The sequence below is a fragment of the Cetorhinus maximus genome, chromosome 9, assembly GCF_964194155.1.
Source record: "Cetorhinus maximus chromosome 9, sCetMax3.hap1.1, whole genome shotgun sequence".
In the NCBI taxonomy this organism is placed as follows: domain Eukaryota; kingdom Metazoa; phylum Chordata; class Chondrichthyes; order Lamniformes; family Cetorhinidae; genus Cetorhinus; species Cetorhinus maximus.
The window spans coordinates 128,591,198-128,616,682 of record NC_135887.1 but is presented as its reverse complement, the minus strand read 5'-3'; the positions used below and the strand labels follow the sequence as shown (position 1 = coordinate 128,616,682).

The window sequence follows — 25,485 nt, the reverse complement described above, 5'->3', positions numbered from 1 at the left end:
TGTTTCGTTGAAACACTCTCCTAAGTTCACTATAGCTGGACCGTATCATTAAAATCAAAAGTGATTAATGGTGAGGAGCAACAGTCTGGGGTACTACAAATGGACAGATAAGGTGCTATCTCACATGATACGGTCTCAATAGAGTTTTTTTTTCAATCCCTGTAGCAGTGGAGGGAAGGATTGAATGCCACATCAGACCTACTATTGGGAAGCACGTGTAAACTGCAATTCCCCGAATGTTAGCACAGCGAAAATCATTAGTTAGCTATTGTTATTCGTAGGTAGCTCAAATTTAGAATTGTGCAGACTAAAGCGGGAGTAGTTCGAATCGTTAGCGAATCTGTTTTAACATGCAGCTGAATTCTGTAACAGAGTCTGGCGGCTATCAACAATGCCCATCGCCTACTTTAGTGCAAAAGCCATCAGGAACTTGCAGATCATGGCAAGAACCCCCAAAGTTCGTTAAAAACTCCTGGACCAGATTATCAGGGTGGCCTGGACACACTGTCACCAGCAAGCTTCCTTGCGCCATACAACTCGCGATGAGTAGCGATTACTCCTGGTACGGATCTCAACGGGCATTACTTGATCAGCACCACCTATTTGCCAGGGGAACAGATTAAGTCATCTGGCATTGTGTTACAAATGGTCCCCGCAAATCGAGACAGACTGATAAATCCCACCACCCCACCCCCCCCTCCCCCCAACCCACAGTAAATGAGCAATGAATATTCGTCCCTGAACCCAACCCCCTTGCGATTAATAGACACGTAAACCATTGTGTTGATATCTTATTTCACCAATTCTGCCGGAATGTTTTGCCGCAGAAGGGTAGTATCGAAAACACACGATTGTAACACGCGTGAAATCATAAAACAATTCCAACCCTCCCCCCTTTAAAAAGGAATAATGATTTGCGACATTTTCTGTGAGGTGAAAAACAAACTGTCCTCAAAATTACTTGGGACTTAGTCGCAACGCAAGAACATTCTTCGACTCAACCTTGCGCCTTCATCTTCTATTTGAACTAATTGTTACAAAGAATCTTTTCAAGTTCCCTAGTTCGCGCTACACCGAAGTCTGCCCTGATCTTTACTAAGGCCGTTTTCATGTAGTGTTGAGAAATTTGATCTTGGCGAAACAGAGGTTAAACGGACGTGTCAAATATGTAGATACACAATACGAGTTGTTCAGAAAGTGAAGCCAAGTGTATGTGTGAAAATATAGTCAATGCAATCGTGATATTGGGGAATGAGTGACAGGCCACAATGCTAAAAGATCAACATGCGACATTGCAACAGGAAATTCATTCCGAGAAGATTGGGGATGATGTTGGATGATATAAAGCGGTTATATAATATTGGAAGCCTCAATCTTAAGATAACCACTTGGAAATTCTTGAATATCGCTCGATAAGTTAACGACTTAGGCCACCTTAGAGCACTTAGAGGCTCTCACTTTAGCCAATCTGCGCCTATATTGTTATCCTTGTCCCCCGACTATTCCTGTATCTAATTCAGACCAGCGTTCGAATCACCTTTTCTATTCTATTGTTCCTTCACAATTTACAGACATCCCTCGTCTCAAGCAAACGCTCGGTCCGAGTGGATGTATTGTCAGTAAGTACAATTGTAGACTCTGCAAAACTGCACGTCTATAAAAAAAAAATGTCTGCAGTACAGACTGCGGATTGGGAATCCAGTTTTCTGCTATTGGGGGTGGGGTATCAATGAAATAAAAGACACAGGTTGTTGTGTAAATGAGTCAGAGCACATTTCAACAGTGTTTAATCATCCAAACTTGTCCTAACACCGTGGAGAGTGCAACCTGTGGAAATGCATCCACTAACACTCGCTTTCGAATCACAACAACCTTAAAAGAAACTGCTTGGTCTTTCTCAGTTAATTAGCTGGGGGGGGCGGGGGTTCGATTTTGGCGCAATGTTATTCCAATCACCGCGCACCCCGCAACGTTGTCACTGAACACGTTCCTCTGCAGCTGAAGTGTGTAACATTTTGCACGGCCGAGATGCGAGACATGGCGTTTACAGTGAAAATGGGCACGCTTCCTACAGGCTGAGAATGAATTGGACGGCCGCTATAGCATCCCGTCGGCACAGTGCGTGACTCGGATTAAGATGAACTAGGTTCGAATCTCAGGGGATCTAATTAACAGGTTGGATGAAACCCCCTGTGTACCGAAATATTAGCAGATGCCATAGAAACGGATCGCCCGCAACCTGCTCCCCAACCATTTGACACAACACTCGGAATTTTACATGTCTTTCAAGCCCATCATGATCTCTTAAATGCGTTTAGTTAAAAGCTGAAAGGCACGAGTAACTGTCTAAAAATCGACTGTTCCTCTCACCCATAAATACATTGTCATGAAAATGATTTGCTTAACTTGTTCGTTTTCTGCACGCATAAGGCAATCCAAACAAATAATATGACTTTGGAAGGAACATGACAATTAGCCCCATTTCCCGAGAATAAGCTTCTATTTTATGATTCTGTTATTCCATTATATGATTAAGACGTTTTCTAAAGCTAGAGGGTGAACGTTGAATTTTAAGAAAATAAATCAGATCTTAGTTGTTTGCCCCCATTGTCCAACCCCAGGGCTAATGACACCAGCCCCAACCCAGCTCAGGATGGTTTGTGGACGTTCGATTTCGATTTTGTCAATACGCCGGACTAAAAATTTGAAAAGGCAAATATCACCGATGGCCGACATTAGTTCGTTAAATAAGGATCCAATTTACTATAAAGAAACCCTCGGGCTTAGGTGTTACGTGGAGCTTCTGTCCGCTTTCCACCAGTTACTAATTAAACAGCGTTTCAATGTAACACATTCTCGGTTCAAAAATGTGTGTTTAGCAACGCCTTTCGAATAATTCGAGATATTTAGTTTAAAAACAGCGATCGTCGGGAGAAGAAGTATTCGAAGTAAGGGTCGAACATATGCGTAATGGCCTGCCGCGGGTTTACCCGCCAGTAAAACGCAGCAAATTCCCCAATTGTTTCAGATTAGTTCGTTTACCTGTTTGCTGCCAATCTGGACGCTATGTACCCTCCAGGGATCTGAGTGACGATATATCCCCAGAAAAAAGAGCCGTGGATCATTCCCACAGTCTCGGGATCCCAGTCAAACGTCGCTTTCTTGCGGAAGAGAGATAGAGAGAGATAAGGGGAACGCAGGTTAGATGATGTTACAATGACCCTAGAATAAATCTTTCAGTTTATACTCAGAAACAGGGATACTATAGTTACACACGTACACGCACACTAAATGATCGAACAAGTGTTTTCTCCTAAGGATAGAATTTACTCAATGACTTGGGGATCTGTTCAGTTTACCAGAGGGAGTTAGCAGAGAGGTCTGGATAGAATTATTTTGGCATGTTCTAAATTTAGCGTGGTTTTCTTAGAAATAAAAGAAAATAAAGACGAGGATTATGCTACCAAACCTTTTCTCCAATATTTCACTTTTAACAGTACTGGGACCAGTCATCCAAATTGACCTTACTAGACAGGGAAGATGACAGAGAGAACCGTGTCGCTTTAGGACGTGGCTGAATTCCGCGGAGGTTTTAGATGTTTGTTGAACGTCCTCTTCACGTCCCTCCTCACCTTCTTAATAATTTTATTCCCGTGATGGATGGTGCTATTGTTGACCATGTCCACGATGGCTACGCCAAGATTACACCTGATCCCGAAGGAGATACAAAAGCCCAGGCCACTCATGATGGCGATGATGTACCTGCGAGGTAGCCCGAAGCAGGTACAATCGCAGAGCGGCGGTTTATTCGGCCGAACGTTCTGCACCCTTCCATCTTCCGTCAGCTCGATGTTTTCTCCAGGCTGCTGCCGCTTCTCTAGGACTCTGCACCAGGGAGAGAAAAAAAATCACATTCGCCCGAATAGAAACCTTCCTTTAATATCCTTACTGCTGTTTGCGGCTACCATTTGTGAAGTTAAATGAGCACGCATCCCTCTGGTTCTGCTACCTTTGCCGTTTTGCAATCCGCAGTCCGACTACATGGGCATTAGAGGGTTTTATGCATCATTTATTTTGTTGCTGTTAAATATTCTTCAAATGTACATCAAGTCGAGAAAGAATAAAATTCTCGCCTACAGTATGTCGGTGTTATATATGGACACGCAAAAATCCAGAAAACAAACGACATATGAATAAGAATAATAAAAAATACCTGGAAAAACTCAGCATGCTGCCAGACCTGCTGAGTTTTTTCCAGGTAATTTTATTTTTGTTTTGGATTTCCAGCATCCGCAGTTTTTTTGCTTTTATGAATAAGAATAGGTGGTTCCATTTACTACTGGGATTGTTTCTTTTTATAAACGTCAAGTTAATAATGACAAGTTTCTGTTCATATGGGTGTATTTTAGTGCGCGCTGTATATGTGCTCTCGGAATATTTATTTCTCAAGTAAACACGTCTTACTTTAGTGGACTGTAGACATGATATAACTTTGTTAGAATAGAAACAAAGTTCATTGATAAAAACTCATCTGGAAGAAAGTAGATCTCGGCCCATTTTAATAACACGAACAGAGAAATAACATTTGTAGACTCTGATCTATTTTTATTTTGTTATAGAGGGAATAATATTGCTGGTTAAAATGTAACCAATACGTAACATCACAGAGAGAGAAAAAACACTACAAATGAAAAATTCGATTTCCTAGGCATCAAACGCTGTTGCTCTGTTTAACTGCAGTGAGAAGAAGCTTTAGCCCAACTAATAATACAACTCCTATTTGAGTGTCTAAGTTATTGTCCATCAATTTAATTATTGGCCAAAATATAGACAAACATGATTTCAAATAAAGCAACGTTAAATGTTTGAGTATGAAATAAGCTATAAAGCAACCAACCTGACAATAATCGACAATCTAGGACAGAAGTATTTTAAATATGTGTATTTATTCAGCCAATATTTATTTTAAACATTAATATATCTGTTGCTGCACTTTTCGAGTACATACACTTGTAGCTGTTTTACGGAAAGCGTTGATTAGTTATGCCACAAAGGCGTACATCAAAATAATCTTCGATTTGAAAATATACATTGTATAATTGTTGTTTTGATGGAAAGGTACAGCGGCGGATGTGTTATTAAACAGGTCGATATGGATGCAGCCCTGTGGATTACTGTACAAAAACGCGCCAAATGCAGAAGCAGGCATCCCTTCTGATATGAATTATTTACATGTTTCATGGCTGATTCCTAAGGTGGAAACGCAGAACCTCTACACCAGGAACATAGTACCATAAAGTCGATTTTTCAGACCAAAGAAAAATTCCCAATTACAGTGGTTTCTTACTTAACGCATGCCAAATCTAAAAACGTTTCGCATTGTAGCCGTTCATAGTAAATATGGCAGCAATCGTGATTTAAAGGAACCAAAATGTAAGCAGCCATATTTAACTGACTATATGAATCCTCTATTAAATGAAAAAAGCCAAATAGGTAAATGCTGAGTAAAGGAGAGAGCAAGAGAATGCTGAGTGTTTAAATATCAAGTATGCACATCTATGTGGCATGAATTAGGTCGATATAAGCATTTTTGATTATTCCACCGTCTTAATAGTTATATACATTTATGATCAATATTTACATTTAACAACGATTCCAGAAATGATTCAGGAACTCTCTTGTACAACGATATTAATCCAGGGTATTTAAAACCTGTTTTTTTTTAAATGAATCACAGATTGGAAAATATTGTTAGTAGTCTTACCTGTACAGGTGGCCAAGAGATTTCCCAGCAAATTTTTTGAGTCCCTCTTTGCTCGGAGCAAAAACCCGTTCCTTAACAGTATCCATACCCGCCAGAAGGTGCTCAGGTATATTCTCTTATGAAAGTCTCATGCTAGAGATAATGATTGTTCATTAGAATTAATTCGGCGGAACGATCTAGTGGTCTCAAGCTACAGAGGAGCGTGCGACTCCTACATGAGAACTGATATGCTGCTGCGATTCGAAGTTCAAAGAGGAAATTAGAAAGTCTTATTTGGCTGCCCGCGTCCAACCACTGAAGATTTGGAAACAGCCATGATGTTTAGAGAATCCTGCTTCTGAAATGTACAGCTGCTGTAAAAAGAAAAGAAAAATCCTCAGATGTAGATTTCGGCTAATAAAGTCTATTAATTCGCACGACTTTGTTTTTTTTCTCAGTCGCAAGCAGAGGCGGATTACAGCCACCTGGCACAATCGATTATTGGAGTCGTTTAACACGGGCAAGTGGCTGCTGATTTTCAGCACCTTGGACAGCAGCAGCGCGGAACTGGAGTGCAGTGGAACGAGGGGGTGTGGGGTGTACGCTAACTTTCTCAGGGATTTGACCGGATTTCGTCAATTCCCTCACCGTCACCAGGCTCTTTCTTGGGTCGTGGATGCTATGGAAACGGCATCAGAGATTCGATCATCTCGCCACAGGTTTCCAGGCTGTGCGGCTGCCTCACAGAGCTTGGAGTTTATTAAAAATTGACAAGTTTCCTTTCCATTCTCATGTGGTTTTCCCCCTGCTGACGTAAGGCTAAAGCATTCAATCTTAAGTCTTGGGTGTATCTCTGGGTTTGCTTCCCCCCCCCCCCCCCTTGTATTAAGGCTTTTAATGTATTGAATAGGCACGAAGGCTCTGGCACACGTTCATTGGTCTCTGTATCCTTACCTTTTCAAAGAAAATCAAGATCACATACGTATTTTGCAAAGGGAAAGATGGCCCTTACGCAACACAGGACATTATACAGCCGATGTAACAGTTTTCTTAATTGAAATGGTAGTTTTTAGATATTCAACATGATTCCCTTGAGGCCAACACACTGATTTGAACATGGCATGGCATTTTAAAGCAAAAACCAGTGCGAACCTAAAAATTCAGCCCATTAAAAAAAAACTGCGAATATATGATTTTGCATTCGCGTGGCTTATGGTAGCATTTTAAGATCTAAGACCTTAAAATGCTACCATAAGATCAAACATGCTGCAACACCAAATATCAGAGTGACATCGGTTGATTGAAAGCTAACTCGTTCTGGTCCACGTCTCCGCCTGGTGGCTCATCCTGACACTGCTCAGACTCAAATTACTGTTGATAGAAAAGAAACGGAAAATATGAAACAAAAACAAAAACAAAAATTGCTGGAAAAACTCAGCAGGTCTGACAGCAGCTGTGGAGAAGATGTCAGAGTTAACGTTTCGAGTCCGTATGACTCTTCATCAGAATATGAAACCTGAGCTGCTTTTTATGTCAGATTTTTAAAAAAAAATCAAACTTCGATATCATTCGATTTCTTCCTCAACTGAGGTTTTCCACCCACGGTAGTTGACAGGGCTCTCAACCGTGTCCGGCCCATCTCCTGCGCATCCGCCCTCACACCTTCTCCTCCCTCCCAGAAACATGATAGGGTCCCCCTTGTCCTCACTTATCACCCCACCAGCCTCCGCATTCAAAGGATCATCCTCCGCTATTTCCGCCAACTCCAGCATGATGCCACCACCAAACACATCTTCCTTTCACCCTCCCTGGTGGCATTCCGTAGGGATCGTTCCCTCCGTGACACCCTGGTCCACTCCTCCATCACCCCCTACTCCTCAACCCCCTCCTACGGCACCTCCCCATGTGAACTCAAGATATGCAACACCTGCCCCTTCACTTCCTCTCTCCTCACCGTCCAAGGGCCCAAACACTCCTTTCAAGTGAAGCAGCATTTCACTTGCACTTCCCTCAACTTAGTCTACTGCATTCATTGCTCCCAATGCGGTTTCCTCTACATTGGAGAGACCAAACGCAGACTGGATGACCGCTTTGCAGAACACCTTCGGTCTGTCCGCAAGCATCACCCAAACCTCCCTGTCGCTTGCCATTTTAACACTCCACCCTGCTCTCTTTCCCACATGTCTGTCCTTGGCTTGCTGCATTGTTCCAGTGAAGCTCAACTCAAACTGGAGGAACAGCACCTCATCTTCTGACTAGGCACTTTAAAGCCTTCCGGACTGAATATTGAGTTCAACAATTTTAGATCCTGAACTCTCTCCTCCATCCCCATCCCCTTTCTGTTTCTTCCCCCTCCTTTTTGTTTTTTCCAATAATTTATATAGATTTTTTTCCCACCTATTTCCATTATTTTTAAATCTATACCTTTTATGCCCTTTTAGTCTTATTTCACCCCACCCCTACTAGAGCTATCTGTACCTTGCTTGTCCTCTTAATTAGCACATTCTTTTAGATAATATCACCACCTTCAACACCTCTTTGTTCTTTTGTCTGTGACATATTTTGGTTATCTCCTCCTATCACTGCTTGCTTGTCCCAACAAACCACCCCCCCTCCCACCCCCCCCCCCCCCTTAAACCAGCTTATATTTCACCCCTCTCCCATTTTTACTTAGTTCTGTTGAAGGGTCATGAGGACTCGAAATGTCGACTGTACTCTTCTCTGCCGATGCTGCCAGACCTGCTGAGTTTTTCCAGGTATTTTTTATTCTTTGTATTCAATTTCTGTCATTCTGTACAAGAGAAAAAGTTACATGAAGATTGAACCATTTTAACTACAAAAATTGAAATTGCAAACAAGGTTGTTGCATTTTTGCATATTGATTCGAATTCAGTACAAAAAATAATTATACAGCTGTTTGCACATAATGCTTTATTTTAATCTCAGAAATGGTGTGAATTCCGTTAATTAATTTGTACAAAATTCCACATTATGTCCCATTACATATATATTCATGAGGAACATTATTCGACTCTATTCCATATTTTAATTCACGTCTAAATAACCACTAAATATTAACTTTTACACAGATCCTAACAGTTCATCAATGCTCTTTAAGCAAAACATATTCTGAAATATTTTAACCCTTTTCGGTCACAGGGTCTGTGTAAGTAAACTGAATGTATTGATTTAATCTCTCCTAAATCCCAAAACATTCTAATACTTACACCCCTATATGGGTTACACATCTCTGGCTAGTCCTATTAGTAGGTAATTTTGTTCACAAATACACCACCCTATCTCCATCTTCCTCATATTTTATATTTTCACTTTATTGAAATCAAGGCATATTCCACAATCTCTTATTCATTCTTTCCTGGAAAATCAACACAGCGGAACTCCTTACATCTTTTCACCTTCTTTTTGCTGCTACAATGTACAGTCCTTTAAAAACTAGGGTCAATGTCATCTTATCATTAATCCCGATTGAACAAAGTGACTAAAGCAGAAACTGATTCTTTAGCGTTTGATATCCATAAAGAACATCTAAGGGCTACCCCTGATTGACATTGTTCCTAGTTGATGCATTGCCTTACTGAACTTTGCCAACAGTACTATGAAACAGAAGTGATATCAATTGTCCCACATTGTAAAATAGCTTCTGATCTTCAATACTGGATCAGTTAACAGAAACAACTACCCAACACAATTTTCCTTGTTCAAAGATTTCTCTGATTATTTTAAAATACAGAAGACTAGCTCTAACACATAATATTGTCATGCTACTATATATGGTGGTTTTATAGATGATCACATAATTCAGAATTCGCAAAAGTGAGCAGTCAACACTTTAAAGCTTAAAAATATAGTTAAAATTGGCTACATAAGATAAACAGTATAGCGATGAAACAAAGCACCTTATTGTGTGTTTCAAATGCATATCGCCTTCTTAGGCAGTCCCTCGTGATTGAAGATGACTTGCTTCCATGCTTGATGGGTTCTGAGATGGCTGATAAGTCAGTAGAATCTGCAGCCTCTGGCATACGTGGGGCATTTGGTGTTTTAAGAGTTGGACAGATGAGTTCTTTACAGATTTATATACTCTCTCTGATGACTTAACTTTCCCTCTGGATGCTTCTTATAAATGTGTTCAGTGCCTTCCCAAATAAACCTCCTCCACTTTGGTCAGTGACAAGCAAGGATCACTCATGAGTTGGCAGGTATGTTTGACCTCTTCAGGGATGCTTTGAGAACATCCCTAAAGCATTTATGCTGCCCTGCTGGGAGTCTCCTGCCATGACTAAGTTCCAAGGAGAACAGTCAGGGGTTTTGAACATGTCATGCCCAGGGGAGCTGCTTTAGAGCAATCAGCACCTCGATGCTGGGCATGTTAGCTTGGGAGAGGACATTGCTGTTGAATCGCCTTTCTTGCCATTGGATTTGGAGGATCTTATGAAGGCACTGCTGGTAGTACTTTTCCAGTGCTTTGAGATGCCTGCTATAGGTTGTACAAGTCTCTGAATGTTGTAGGAGTGTGGAGAACGCTGCTGCTTGGGGAATCATAACCTTATTCTCAAACACATATGGCTCTAAAATAAATTCATCAATTTTCTAAAGAAAGTATTGTATTTTTCTGCATCAAGATATTTAGTTTGTTGCTATATTTTTTCCCCTCATCTTCCCTCCACTCGATGACACAATATTCATGAATTCAGTTCCATAGATGCTAGCAGTCCTCAAAGAATCTGATTATAATTGTGAGGACAATAAGTGTCAGACTCAGCTACACACACACACACACAAGATCTTGTCCAAACAGATGTACTTTTAAGCAAGAGTAACTCGAGAGCAAGAAGCAGTGGGAAACTTGGCTGACTTCCTAATCCGATGGTGCTGAAGCCAATTAGAATGCTGTAATTATTACCATGCTGTGATTCATTAGCTCAAACAAGACCAGGCATGAAACCTGGTACCTTCTAATCTGCATGTCTTTGCACATGTAAGGTGGTGCATTTACACACTGGAGTCTTAAGTGACTGGTATTAAGGTTCTTGATTAAGGCCAACAAGGCTACTAGGTTATGATAGACTATAACAAATCAGGATAACTATGGGGATAAAGTTCACTTCGGATTTTTCATTCAGTTTTAAGATGCAACTGATCAGATTTTACAAAAGCATCTATGACAGTTACAATTTGTGTGGTGGCTGGCTAGCAGAATGTTAGAAAATTCAAGGTGATAAAGAAAAGTACCATGGGTTCTAACAATATCTCAAGAGGTATCATGAAAAGGTGGGCAATATAGCATAGGAGGACAATTGGTCTTGGTGATGGAAGCCTGAGATGGAAGAAGTAAGGCAGCTTGTTGGGCAGTATGTTGCACAGCTCTAAGTGCCACCCAGAAATGGAAATGAGGTTAAGGCCTGAAGCATGAAGTGTTGGGAAAAGTTGAGGGTGATATTTTCTGTCTTGTTGATAATAAATTGGAGCAAACTTTGGCTTAATTGGTCCTAAAGTTAGGCTGGGAGAACAAAATTTAGGAACAGTCAGTAGACCTATAAAGCAGGTAAAGAATTATAACTGAGCATCCTTGGCAAATAAGTGGAAACTGGTCCATTGACTATCCAAATGATGTCATCAAGGAATAACAAATAACAAATGTTTCGTGTCACTCCAACCACCAAGGCCCCCAGGGAGCTCAACGGGACAAAGGAGGACACAGAGAGAGACAAGGTGGAGAAAGAGATCGAGGCAACAGAGAGCCAATCAGCAGCACTACCCCCTGTACCTCCCAGTCCCCAGGACAGCGAATCAATGGAGGAGGATGCAGCAGTGGAAAAGCAGCAGGGGGAGTGGCGGACGGTGAAGAACAAGAAAAGTAAGAGGGAGCGAAGAAGAAGCAAAGGCGTTTCCCAGAGAAGCGGCAAGAGGCGTCTCCCATCCGACACGGATGACAAGGGCAGCAGCTCTTCGGATGATGAAGTGCCAGGGCGGCACCGACAGAAGAGGCGGCAAAGCTCCAGGGCGTTGGAGGACGAGACACCCGAGCTCCAGAAAATTGGAGACAACAAGGAGACCAGCGCACCCCAACTTTGCCTGCAACCTGAGGAGGCCAGTGCACCACAGCCCCTGGAATCTGGGAGCAGTGAGGCAATCATCGCACCCCAGCTCCAGGAAGCCGGGAACAGCAACACCCCAGAGGGGGTGAGTTTTGGAGAAGCTTCTCCAGCAAAGGTCATCTCAAAACCCACTCTCTACGTGAACCTCCAGATGCCACCGGAGCAGAACACGGCCAAGGAGATATACCTCAGCCCATCCAAAGTGAAGGAATTTGAGCTCACTACGGGTATGAAGGAGCAGACTAAAGGTCTGGGACTCTCAGAGACAGTGGGTTTGGTAGGAGAATAAATGCTTTAAAATGGGTTTAAAGATTGTATCCATAAATGTGCGTAGCATTAAATCTACTACGCGATGTGTTGCGACCTTGGACTACCTAGCCAAGGTCAAAGCTGACCTGTTGTTTCTGCAGGAGTGTGCGATACCGCACCTCAGCTCCTACAGGCAATGGTCACGATGGTGGTCCCACGGGCCATCGATCTGGTCGGGCGGAAACGACTCTCGTTCCTCCGGCCTGGGTATTCTGCTGCGGGGAGGCAACTTCACCGTCTCCGAGGTCAAGGAGGTGGTGGGCGGGCGACTCCTCGTAGCAGACGTAATGTACAAGAACGCTCCACTCCGGTTAATTAACGTGTATGGCCCGGCACAAGGGGCTGAGCGGCTGGAGGTTTTTCAGCAGCTCCCACTGCTGCTGGCGACCTCCAGGCCGGTCATTCTGGGCGGTGACTTCAACTGCATCATTGATGCGGCTGGACGATCCGGCAGGGCCGGCAGCAGATTGGACGCTACGTCCAGATCCCTGATGGAAACAGTTAAGGATGCCAAGCTGCACGACGTCTTCAGCAACCCTGCAGACGGAGCGCAGCGTAGATACACCTGGTCGCGGCCAGACGGGTCCATTCGTTCCAGGATAGACTTCCTGTTTGTGTCCCGTGCATTCACAGTCAGATCCACCGAGGTCAAGCCGGTGTTCTTCTCTGACCACTGCCTCCTACTGGCGGACTGCCACTTGGAGAAGGACCTGAGGGTGGGCAGGGGGGCATGGAAGCTAAATGTGCAACTGCTGACCCCAGAGAACATTGAGGAGCTCAAGAGGGATTACAAAGGTTGGAGAACCGTGAAACCCCTCTTTGAGTCCCTGACACACTGGTGGGAAGCGATCAAGGGAAGCATCAAGAGGTTTTTCATCCTCAAAGGCACCCAGAAAGCTAGAAAGGAACAGAGGGAAATGTCCCGACTCCAGAAAAAGATGCAGAATCTGCTCCGGCTGCAGTCGATGGGGGTCGATGTCAAGGAGGAGCTCCAAGAGGTGAAGGGCCAGCAAGCCTCGCACTTTGCCTCGGAGGCCTCCAAGATCATCTTCCGTTCCAGAGTCCGCTCCGTGGAGCAGGATGAGACGTGCTCACGTTTCTTCTTCCAAAAGGTACACAGAGAGCGCTCTGTGATCAGCAGCCTGAAGGAAGAAGACGGCTCAGTAAACTCATCACGGTCCGACATTCTGAGGATCAGCAAATCCTTTTATGCCGGATTGTATGACGTGAAGCCCACGGACAGCACGGCCTCCCAGTCCTTCCTGTCCTCTATCACGGAGGTCTTAGACGACAGTACGCGGGAGAGCCTGGACAAACCGCTAACTCCTGATGAACTGACTAAGGCCCTCGAGTCCTTCGAGAAGAGTAAAACCCCCGGAAGCGACGGCTTGCCGGCGGAGTTGTATTCGGCTCTGTGGGACTTGATCGGCCCAGACCTGCTAGGAGTGTACGAGAGTATGCTCCTGGCCGGTAGTATGTCAGAATCCATGAGGAAAGGCATCATCACCCTCATCTACAAGCACAAGGGGGAAAGGGAGGAAATTAGAAATTGGCGACCCATTTCACTGTTGAATGTGGACTATAAGATTCTGTCCAAGGTCATCGCCAACCGGGTCAAATCCGCTCTGGAATTGGTGATTCACCCTGACCAGACCTGCTCTGTGCCAGGCAGGAAGATCTCTGACAGCCTGGCGCTGCTCAGGGATACGATTGCCTATGTACAGGACAGGGGTGTGGATACCTGCCTCATCAGCTTGGATCAGGAGAAGGCCTTTGACAGAATATCGCACACCTACATGGGGGATGTGCTCTCCAAAATGGGCTTTGGGGAGGGAATTCGAAATTGGATCCAACTGCTCTACACTAACATCAGTAGCGCAGTCTCAATCAATGGGTGGGAAACAGATAGCTTTCCGATTAAATCTGGAGTCAGGCAGGGCTGTCCTCTCTCGCCTGTCCTTTTCGTGTGTTGCATAGAACCCTTTGCCGAGTCCATCAGGAAGGATCCGGGCATAAGAGGAGTGACGATCCCAGGCAGTGGAGGCACTCAGGTAAAAGCCTCCCTGTACATGGACAACGTCGCCGTCTTCTGCTCGGATCCGCTGTCGGTGCGCAGACTGATGCACATCTGCGACCAGTTCGAACTGGCCTCGGGAGCCAAGGTAAATCGTGGGAAGAGCGAGGCCATGTTCTTTGGGAACTGGGCTGACCGATCCTTTGTCCCCTTCACTGTCAGGGCTGACGGCCTGAAGGTGCTGGGGATATGGTTCGGAGGGACCGGGGCATGCGTTAGAAACTGGAAGGAGCGAGTGGCTATGGTGAAAAGGAAACTGGGCATGTGGGAGCGACGCTCCCTCTCCATTGCGGGTAAGAACCTGGTCATCAGGTGTGAGGTACTCTCGCTGTTGCTGTACGTGGCGCAGGTCTGGCCCATTCCAGACTCCTGCGCGATGGCGATCACTCGAGCCATCTTCCGCTTTATCTGGAGGTCGAAAATGGATCGTGTCCGCAGGGACGCGATGTACAAGCCTCTAGATAAAGGGGGAAAAAACGTGCCCAACATCGCCCTCATACTGATGGCCACCTTTGTGTGTGGCTGCATCAAGCGGTGCGTAGACCCTCAGTACGCAAACACCAAGTGTCACTACGTGCTGAGGTTCTACCTGTCCCCGGTGTTGCGAAGGATGGGTCTGGCCACGCTGCCGCGGAACGCTCCAAGTAGTTGGACCGTGCCGTACCACCTGTCCCTGGTGGAAAAATTTATGCAGAAAAACACCTTTGACCACAAGTCCATCAGGCAGTGGTCAGCACGTAACGTCCTAGAGGCCCTGAGGGAAAAGGAGAGGGTGGACCCTGTGGGATGGTTCCCCGAGCAGACTGTCAAAGTCATTTGGCAGAATGCCTCATCGCCAGAACTTTCCAACAAGCACCAAGACGTAGCTTGGCTGGTAGTGAGAAAGGCCCTCCCCGTCAGATCCTTCCTACACGCCAGGAGGCTCAACCCCTCTGCACGTTGCCCTCGAGGTGGCTGTGGTGGGGAAGAGACCGTTGTTCACCTCCTTGTGGATTGTGCCTTTGCAAAGAAAGTCTGGAGAGAGATGCAGTGGTTGCTGTCGAGGTTCATCCCGAGCAGTTCTGTGACACAGGACTCTGTGCTCTACGGGCTGTTCCCAGGGACACACACCGAGACAAACATCAACTGCAGCTGGAGGATCATCAACTCGGTGAAAGACGCGCTTTGGTCTGCCCGAAACTTGTTGGTCTTCCAGCACAAAGAGTTGTCCCCGACCGATTGTTGCGGACTGGCACAATCCAAAGTCCAGGACTACGTGCTGAGGGACGCCCTAAAGCTTGGGGCAGCTGCCGCAAAGGCGCAATGGGGAAGGGTCGCTGTCTAAGACCTTTCTACCACAGCGCACCGAGAGACTGGGAACTGTTTAGAGCCCCTCGGGCGGTACAGATCAAAATGAAAGGCTGTAAATGATTGTAATACTGTTTGTACTGATGCACCTGGTGATACATTTTGTAAAAGTTTAACCTGGATTGTACCCTTGTAATGTTGTGTTTGAAATGGTTTGGAATGTGATCGAAGATATTTTATGAATAAAGTATATTTTTACAAAAAAAAAAAAAAAATCTGTTCTTATCAGTTAATCAGCTGCCGCAAAGGCGCAATGGGGAAGGGTCGCTGTCTAAGACCTTTCTACCACAGCGCACCGAGAGACTGGGAACTGTTTAGAGCCCCTCGGGCTGTACAGATCAAAATGAAAGGCTGTAAATGACTGTAATATTGTTTGTACTGATGCACCTGGTGATACATTTTGTAAAAGTTTAACCTGGATTGTACCCTTGTAATGTTGTTTTTGAAATGGTTTTGAATGTGATTGAAGATATTTTATGAATAAAGTATATTTTTACAAAAAAAAACAAATAAAATAATCAAAGCTCTGCACAACAGATTATTGTGCAGGCAAATTTAAATAACCATTTCAGTTTATTCCTTATGATTGGTTTGAGAGGAACCAGAAGAGGGAAGTGTCATGGAAGCAGACTGTTGAGAGAAATTTGGGGAAGGAAAGAACATTTGAAGGCATCAAACGCATTAGAAAGGTCAAGGACAATGGGAGATGGTCAATCACACATCACACTTGCTGTTGTACAGCATGTCATGTGACATTGACCACTGCTTTGGTTGGGATGAAAACACCAGCATTCTCTCAAACAAGTAGTGATGGGAAAAATTGCAGATAGGTCTGAAATTACATCATTAAACATTTCATCTATTGTAAAATCCACGCATCATTTCCACTTGTTTAAAGATTATTCAACTCGTTCTGTAATGCTGAACAAATTAATTCACATTTACTATAATGACATCAAAGCATATATTTTACTAATGGTTTCTGGGCATTCAAAATTCAATTCAAGTATTGCTCATAAAACTAAAGATTTTTTTCTTTTTCCCTACACACAAGTACAAGATTTTTTCTGTTTTATGTGGGAGACTGAAACAAAGCTCTTTTTTTTGGCACATTTTCTGAGTACTGATTGCAAATTTATGATACTGTATTGCCAGAGTTAGTGCTTATTCAGTTTTGGATCAGGAAGTCTCGCTCTTTGGTCGATTTAGTTAGAATTTTCTAAAATATAAACTTTACAATGAAAAAAAAAGCTTTTTTAAAAAAAATAAACTCACTTTGCCAGCTTATTCCTACTTTGCTAGTTAATCATAATAATCATTGTACTTCAAAGTCATGAAATTCCAAATTTTCAAATCTAATTTTGCGTAATGCATATTTTGCATATCAAGTGTAGTTAGTTTGAACAAGAGCAAGATGAACAATGCTAAACTGCAGAATGGAACCAAACTTGGTGACCATAAGACGTAGGAGCAGAAGCAGGCCATTCGGCCCACTGAGTCTGCTCTGCCATTCAATGAAGTCATGGCTGATCTGATAACCCTCAACTCCACTTTCCTGCCTTTTCCCCATAACCCTCGATTCCCTTACTGCTTAAAAATCTGTCTATCTCAGCCTTGAACATACTTAACAACCCAGCCTCTACAGCTCTCTGTGGTAAAGAATTCCACAGATTGACTACCCTCAGAGAAGGAATTCTTCCTCATCTCAGTTTTAAATGGGCGCCCCCTTACTCTGAAATTATGCCCTTTGGTCCTAGACTCTCCCATAAGGGGAATCAACCTTCCGGCATCTACCCTATCAAGTCCCCTGAGAATCTTATACACATCAGAATAAAACACTGACTTAAATAGAGCATAGCTAGTTTAAGGGCTCTCTAGTCCGCTCTACATGACTATATCATAACCATAGTAGATCACCCTGTTGAACCATTTCTATTTTCTAGAATTCTTATGGATTTTTTTGACAGGTTGCCAATTTACAGCTACAATATCGTGCATATGGAGATCAGTAGATTTTTTTTGACACCATGATGGGGAATCAAGGGATATGGGGATAGGGCAGGAAAGTGCAGTTGATGTGGAAGTTCAGCCATTATCTTGCTGAATGATGGGGCAGGTTACATTGCCTAGCCCAGCTCCTATTTCCTATTACTAGGAGCTTGTGTTATGGGCACCGACTAGAGCTGGGTTGTGACTAGTCACATGCTTCATGAGTGATATTTACAGCTAGCAATAAGATTATTTCCTTACTCTATACTAGATTTTAAACTTGTGATGGGTGGAAAGGTGATGCAATAATGCAATTTTTAAAAAAAATCACTCTCCTACTCACCAAAATTAAATCCGCAAACCATGCTAATTGTATTTCTCTCCATCTCTGTATCCCTCAGACATACTATCCCTTTATTTCCTTAAGGGCCTCGTTTGATTGCACTCAGTCTATTTTATCTGTTGTTGCGCAAATTGCATACTGTCTGGTCTGTGTTTGAAAGAAACTATAGCCAAAGAAACAGCTATAACTGGCCTAGACCCGTGGAGCAACCTATCCCCAGTGGATAGCATTCATTTAAAATTACTTCAGCTTCATGGCATGCATCTAGCAAGAATCACCTCATTTGTGGTCTGTAACTGTTATTTCGCCAAAATAAGAAAAACTTTGTTCCCTGACTTTAAGAAACTGAAATACATTATGGCTACACAGAACCCAAGTTTCATACCATTAATTCATCCTTTCCAATAGCTGTGCCTGAAGCAGAAGCAATAGCATCGTGTAATGCAGATCATGACACAAATGGAATTGGACCGGTTTAAGGATGAAGGTTAAAAAAAAACACTAGGTATTGAGCAAAACTGCTACTTTTAAAATAAATGCAGCAAAGTTCCTTTAAATTGTATGTTACAATTAAAAAGTAAATCGTGCATTTAGATGAAGGTCTTGAAGTTGATGGAAGAGAGATTAGTGGACATGTTTTCGGATAGCAGCAGAATTTCACAGGCAATGTTACTAATTTAGATGGGGAGACAGTCATGTAGTGGTTGTTTCACTGAACTAGTAATCCTGAGGTTCAGGCTAATGCTCTGGGGAAATATGGGGTTTAAATCCCACCATGGCAGCTGGCGGAATTAAAATCCATTTCACAAAATCTGGAATTGAAGGTAGTGTCAGCAATGGTGACCATCAATTTTTAGAAAAAACCCATTTGGTTCACTAATGTCCTTTAGGGAAGGAAACCTGCTGTCCTTACCCAATCTGACCTACATGTGACTTCAGAGCTCCAGAGGGAAGATGGTGGTGTAATGGTACTAATAATCCGGAGGCTCTGGGGTCACAGATTCAAAACCTACCAAGTCAGCTGGTGGACTTTAAATTCAATTCATAAATCTGGAATATAAAGCTAGTGTCAGTAATAGCGGCCATGACAACTATCATCGATTGTTGTAAAAACCCACCTGTTTCATTAATGCCTCTTTAGGGAAGGAAATTTGCCATCCTTATCTGGTCTGGCCTGCATGCAAGTCCAGACCCACAGAAGTGCAGTTGACTCTTAACTGCCCTCTATAAATGGTTTGGCAAGCCACTCAGTTCAAGGGCAATTAGGGATGGGCAATAAATACTGGCCTTGCCAGCGGCACCCACATAAATAATAAAACTAAATGTCAAGGGTATTTGAGGAGTGACTTTCAAGCTTGTGGATGACGAAGACAGGTTCAGACGCAAGGACTTCAGATGAAAAATATGCGGTGGGTGGCCCTATGCAGGTGAAATAGAGCCAGTGTCTAGCATATGTCATAACATGGACAGGTGCAGCATAATACAGTTAGCAAGTTTAGATTTTTGTAAAACTAAAAAAAACTTTGGAAATCATAGGTTGCAAGAAAATATGGTTGAATTCTTTGAAATAATGAAAATTTAATTTCACTTTATTATCCATATGGAAATTCATTTTGGGTACATTGCTCATTGGTTAAAAAGAATTACCTAATTGAATAACAATAAAAGAAAGAAAATTACCTTAGCACAAAGTTCTAACTTTAAACATGTATTGAAAATATTCCAGTGCATTTAAATAATCAGTGAGGCCCACCTTAAGTGCATATCCTTGTCCATACATCAAACTTATGTTAAAAGTTCTAATAAAGAAAGGCACAAATTAGTTCAGCAACAGATTTGTCCTGCATCTGAGGGATTGTAACTTTTCCCCTGAACACACCCAGGATTAGATTCTGTCCACATGGATAGGTTTTTTGATAGACAGGGAAGAAATCATTAGAAATTATTAAAGCGTAGTATTAGGTTAGATGCTATGAACTATTTCCCTTTGTAGAGTCATCTACTTCAGTGAAGTAAAGCTTTAGGTGGGTTAAGAAGAGATAGCTATACAATTCAAATTGAGCTCCTGGAGCATTTTCTGGTTGGTTACAGGGGTCAGAGGGAAAATTAGTTGGAGTTGTTTTTGTAAATTGGTTTGGATACTCTTCTTCTCTGCAGAAATTGCTGAACTGCTTGAGGTGAATGAAGGGAGGAGAATATGAGATTCGTAGTAGGTGTCGGATGGAATCTTGTGCTCACCTCAGTGTTGAGTTTGGTGGCAGAGGGGCATTCAATCAGGCAGGAGAGTTAGTGGTTGGGGACCCCACCACCTCCACCCTGATCAAGTCTGTGTCAACTGGGGTCCTTAATTAATGCCCACTTAAAGGCCTCATTCCACCACCACCATTGATATTGACCCAGCAGTCAGTGGGCATTTGGGGGGTGGGAGGGTGGGGGTGAATTTCGTCATGCAGGAAACACAAGTTTGCAGGCTCCCAGGGGGAATCCTCACTCAATGACCCTCGTTGTCTGAACGAGACACCCAGGCATGGAAAGGACAAAGGCCTTCCAATAGCCAACACACCCCCCCCCCCCCCCCCCCACCACATCCTTACTACTGACACCCCTCCCACCATACACCTCTGGCCTGGGATCCAGCGACAGTCCTCGGCCTTGGGTGGGTGTGCATTACCTGCAGCAACCACTGCCTCCCTGGTGGTGCTACTATTAAATACAACTGCCTGCCTCTGATTGGACAGTAGCTCTTGGGTTGGGGGCACAGTTGCAGGGGGAAGCCTTGCCACTGGCCTGTCAAGTGTCCAAGTGGAACAAGATGCAGCAGGTCTTCCTGAAAAAAAAAATGATGGGAATTCTCACTTGCTAGCCTGAGACAGCTTTTGACAGCACAATGTTCCACCTATAGAGTGCACCATTACTAGATAGGACACATTTGATGGACCAGCTCGTCTTTTCCTGCCCCTTTGCACGTTTCTGTAACAGCATTACACATCATTCAAAATCTGAATTCTTCTCAGGTTTGATATAATAGCCAGAACTTGCTGAATTTGGGTGTGGCACAGCATATGCTATTAGTTCTTCCTGCAACCTTCAGGTGGCAAATACTTGTTTTTTTTTAGCTAATTTGCTGGAAGTGCAAGTTGGTAACATTGTGGCAGGACTCTTAAGTCCCATTTATTAAAGGAGGAAAGAAAGATTGAGAAATAAACAGAGGAATGGCTAAGAAGGTAAATTAAAGTGAACGAATTAGAATCAAATCAAGTAACGAGAGACAGAGAAGATGACTGATAGAGAAAAGACAGAAGAAAGAAAATGATACTTTTTGAAAAAATCTCCAACAGTTGACTATCTGAAGCATTGAGACTCCACTGTTTAAATTGTTCACTTCCTGGGCCACAGAGGTTGATTAGTCCTTAAACGTACCCTCATAACTACTAGAGTTAACTTTGTACTAAATTTAATGGGCAATTAGTGCAAATCCTGAAAGGTCTTAAAACCAATGAGATAGCTAAGGGCTGTTGGAGCAAAGAAACTGGTGGAGTGGCACAAATCAACTAGCAAGTTCTGGAGATTCACAACTCGTAACCTATCCCTTCATCTCCTAAGCCTGCTGTTTTTAAAGTGCAAAACAACCAATGTGCAATGATCACACCTTTTTTCCAACACGTTCTGGCCCCATATGACAGCAATGCTAACATGCATAAATTTGTTAGCCAGTTCTGAAATGGAAGAATTATTGATTAAAACACTAGAATTTAGTATGAATAGAAACTTTAATTTGAATAATTAAAAGTGCATGTGATTTACAAGTCAAAATACTTTTCGTACCTTAGCTTAAATACATTTCCGTACAGAAAAGAAAAATATTAGTTTTTTGGCAAAATAGAAAGTGTAAAAACAGACTTGAACATTCATGAATGTATTCATCTGTTTAGTTACCATTTTTGAAGTTTTACATTAGTTTCATCTGTACAGTCAAAATGTAGCCAAAGAAGGTTGTATTCATAAAGATCCCTTGAAATGTACAAAAGTCATTAAAAATTAAATTGTGCAATACCATCTGTATCAAATTCTGCTTTATCCTGTTTATAGTTCTCTCACATAATATCCATTTTTAACAATTTTACACCAGTTTGGTTTCCAATTAAAAGCACACCCATTTCCAGAAACTTTCCAGACAGACAGAACCAGCAAAAAGAAAAGCTGGCCTGACTTTGCAGATGTAGATCACCCAAAGCATTAATTTGTCCTTAAGAGGCCAAACTGCAACTCCAACAATTTTTGGTTTCATTTCCAGAGTTCTAATTTTGAAGTATAAATCCATTGTTCGATGGAATTAGACTGTCTGACAGATGGGTGCATGCACATCATGCGGTCCAGAGAGACAGCTACAATGAGACAGTGACCATGAGGAATGGGTGGTGAGGCCACACCTCCATGGCAGAGTTAAGATAAATCACTTCAATTTTTAGTTTTAAATCAACATTCAAAAAGCTCAAGATGGAATCAATCCATTATGCTAATTCAGTCAATATAACATATTATAAAAAGTACTTACAAACCTGAAAATCTAGAGGTATCTGTTAGGGAAGTCGACTAAGTGATACAGAGCAAAGGTGGGTCCATGGTGTCAAGGTACAGATCAGCAACAATAATTTGAATGGTAGAACATGATTGAGGGGAAGAATGGCCTACTTCTCCATATTCTTTGAAGAATGTCTGCAGAGTTTATTACTTCAGTTCTTTACCAGTTTTTGTTAAATGGCACAAATTACTTCTAACAAAAGGTTCAGAAAAAAATTATTTTTAAAAGGTAGAGCAGAAGAGCATTCACTGCGTCCCATGCAAACAAAAAGAACCCAACATCCAGATCTGGTATCAATGTTGATAGAAAGTCTCACCCCAATTATTAGGCAGCCAAATAGGTTTTTTTTTGAGATATGAGGGAAAGAAAATCTTAGACAATGCAATTGATGCTATGGCTTGATTCTGCCTCCTCTCCCACACTTCTTCCTTCCTCAACCCCATTCCGGACCTGCATAAAAAAATCTGGTCTTCTCAAAACATCACAGAAATAATTCCTTACATCAAGATATATTAAAAACAAAATGCGGAACTGGGCTATATGGTGGATTAAACCTTGGCCTTTCATTTCTGCAACCAAGACTGAATTGGGTGAAAAGATTGGTGCCTGCCTACTATAAAGGGTCGTATGCAAGATCAGTTTGATCAATTAGGTAAAAGGTCTCTTAATTTCCAGAGTGCTGAATAGCAAGGAACATAGAAAGCATGAGCTTGGCCATCATCCAGAGGCACTGAACCAATCTATTCCTTGGCTATCACTCTAATAGTGATCCATTAACTCAGCACCAGGCAGAGGTTGAACCTATAACCACTCAGCTACCACACAGATATAATTGCTAAGTTATCTGCGAATCCAGAACTGAAAGTGACGTAGTAAATACTGATGTGCAAGACAAGCCATTAAAAGATATTTGTCTTTAACTATGACTTTTTGCAGTTGGTTAGAACTTTGAACAACCAAAATAATTAAATCCAATGAAAACAGTTATTTTACAATTATATAACAGATGCTCAAAATGGTATGAAACTGTACAATTCAGTTGTAAACTGCAAAAGATTGTTTTTCTAGTCAGTACAATTAAGTTACATTAAGATAACATGAAAAATAGGTGTTAGCAAAGTACACACACATTTATAATAATTTGCCTGACACAGTGCTGTTAGTAAAAATAATTGAAGAATGACTATCCCTTTTCCTTTATTTTAAATGCTGAACCATTAAAACACAGCTATGAAACACTGATTCTCATTTTATTCAACATTTTTCTCCTTTTTATCCTCCATAGATGAGGAAACTCTTCTCAAAGCTATAAATTCAACAAATACAATTTGACTTCAGAGCTGTTGAAATATCAGAATGGCCATTTTCATACGCAGCACAAAGAACTGACAGGATTTTTCTTCCTCATTTGTAAGGGAACACTTGCAACTTTGATGATCAGATATCATATAGCTTGTCATTCAGGTGTCAGTTTTACACCACTGAATGTCACACATGATCCTTGGCTGTATATTTCACATGGGCCAGATCAGACAGGAGATCAGCCTGAGCAAATGGACATATAAATGTTATTAAGTCAAATGCCATTTGGATCCATTGACAATTTTTGGAAAGTGACAGGAGAATATTCAATCCAAATAAGTTCTAAAATTGGTCATTTCCACAGGCTCGCTCAAACAGATTCAAGAAGATGTCCCAACTGAAAACGTGAAAGACCCAGGGGCAATGTAATTTGCCATTTTGAAGAATGGCTAGTGTAGAACTCTGCATCGTCAATGTGGGATAAACAATAGAAACAAAGAGGAAATGTGCATACAAAAGCAAAATGCTGCCAATATAGTCATATCTCAGGTGGCCGTAACAGAGGTGTCCGTTCTCCAATCGCTGTGTTTCTCCTCCTCCTCCAGTTGTCATATGGACAGGGTGGAAAAGGTAATCTATTTCTTTCCAAAATAAACTGCAATGTTACACCACTAATAAACAACACTGCCCATATAGATGTCAGAATGAAATCTGGAGAAGAAAGTAGTAAAACATTACCATCAATTTAACAACCATTGGTAAGGTTCATAATATGGACAAAAAAGTTACAAGCCAATTAAGTGTGCTTGCTTATGCAATTAGTTAATATAAATACATTGTCCTATTACGATTCATATAACCGCTGCAGCAAATCCTTCTTAGCAAAGTTACATTGCAACAATTAACAGAGATATTTAAAATATCAGAGAATACTACCACCAATTATTCATTTATGAAAGTAAGCAGACTTCAACCAATTAAACAGTGATCTAATTTACTAATCCCAGTTTAAAAGAAGCAATATATTTGTAATCATAGCTACCCAAACAGAACCATGCTCATTTATTCTTCAATCCCAAGAGGAAGATTTTACTCCATCAAAGTACCTACCTCTACGTTGGAAAGGAGCATCGCTCTCCACCTTTGCAAAATCTGAGTGTATTGCTCTTTTGATGACATTTAGAATTATGTAAGTCAGACTGGTGTAGACATATACTCCAACTGCAATAATTGCAGCATAAGAGCCTACCAGTGCACATGTGATGATGTTCAACTGTTAAAAAAAAAAATACATACACACCATTAAAAGCAATATATTTAATACTTGTTCTGCAAAATAGAGCCTTGCTTCCCATTAATGTTTCTGAGATCACTGATTACCATATGCACACACTGGCTATGTACGAATTGGAGTGGCAGAAACTGCTTCTAGGTTTCAGACAAGGGAAAAAAAAATCTTTACTATGTGCTGGGTTGGTGATTGCACATTTCAGACCCATTGTAACTCCAACCAATCAGCATATCAGTACCTTCACAACAATGCCAAGCAAGAAAGAAATGTAAGAAGTACTGGAATTTATAGAGCATCTTTGACATCCTCAACACACTTGGCAGGCAATGTTGAAACACAGTCACCGTTTTGCAGGCAGATTTAGCAGCCAATTTGCATGCAATAGT

At 42.2% G+C, this 25,485-nt stretch overlaps 2 protein-coding genes across 2 annotated transcripts in view; both read right to left on the bottom strand.

Moving 5' to 3' along the window:
- Positions 1–5,974, bottom strand: part of slc17a6a (solute carrier family 17 member 6a) — a 62,028-nt gene extending 56,054 nt beyond the window's left edge. Inside the window, exons 1-3 of the mRNA XM_078549530.1 lie at positions 5,765–5,974; positions 3,633–3,885; positions 3,043–3,161 (exon numbers count right to left, since the gene is read on the bottom strand). Coding sequence (XP_078405656.1) covers positions 3,043–3,161; positions 3,633–3,885; positions 5,765–5,850 — 458 coding nt within the window. The 5' untranslated portion in view covers positions 5,851–5,974. The remainder of the gene's footprint in view (positions 1–3,042; positions 3,162–3,632; positions 3,886–5,764) is intronic.
- A 15,701-nt stretch (positions 5,975–21,675) lies between these two features.
- LOC144685011 (transmembrane 7 superfamily member 3-like) overlaps positions 21,676–25,485 on the bottom strand; it is a 34,618-nt gene continuing 30,808 nt past the window's right edge. The window contains exons 11-12 of the mRNA XM_078549528.1: positions 24,919–25,081; positions 21,676–24,519 (exon numbers count right to left, since the gene is read on the bottom strand). Of these exons, the coding sequence (XP_078405654.1) occupies positions 24,347–24,519; positions 24,919–25,081 (336 nt within the window). The 3' untranslated portion in view covers positions 21,676–24,346. The remainder of the gene's footprint in view (positions 24,520–24,918; positions 25,082–25,485) is intronic.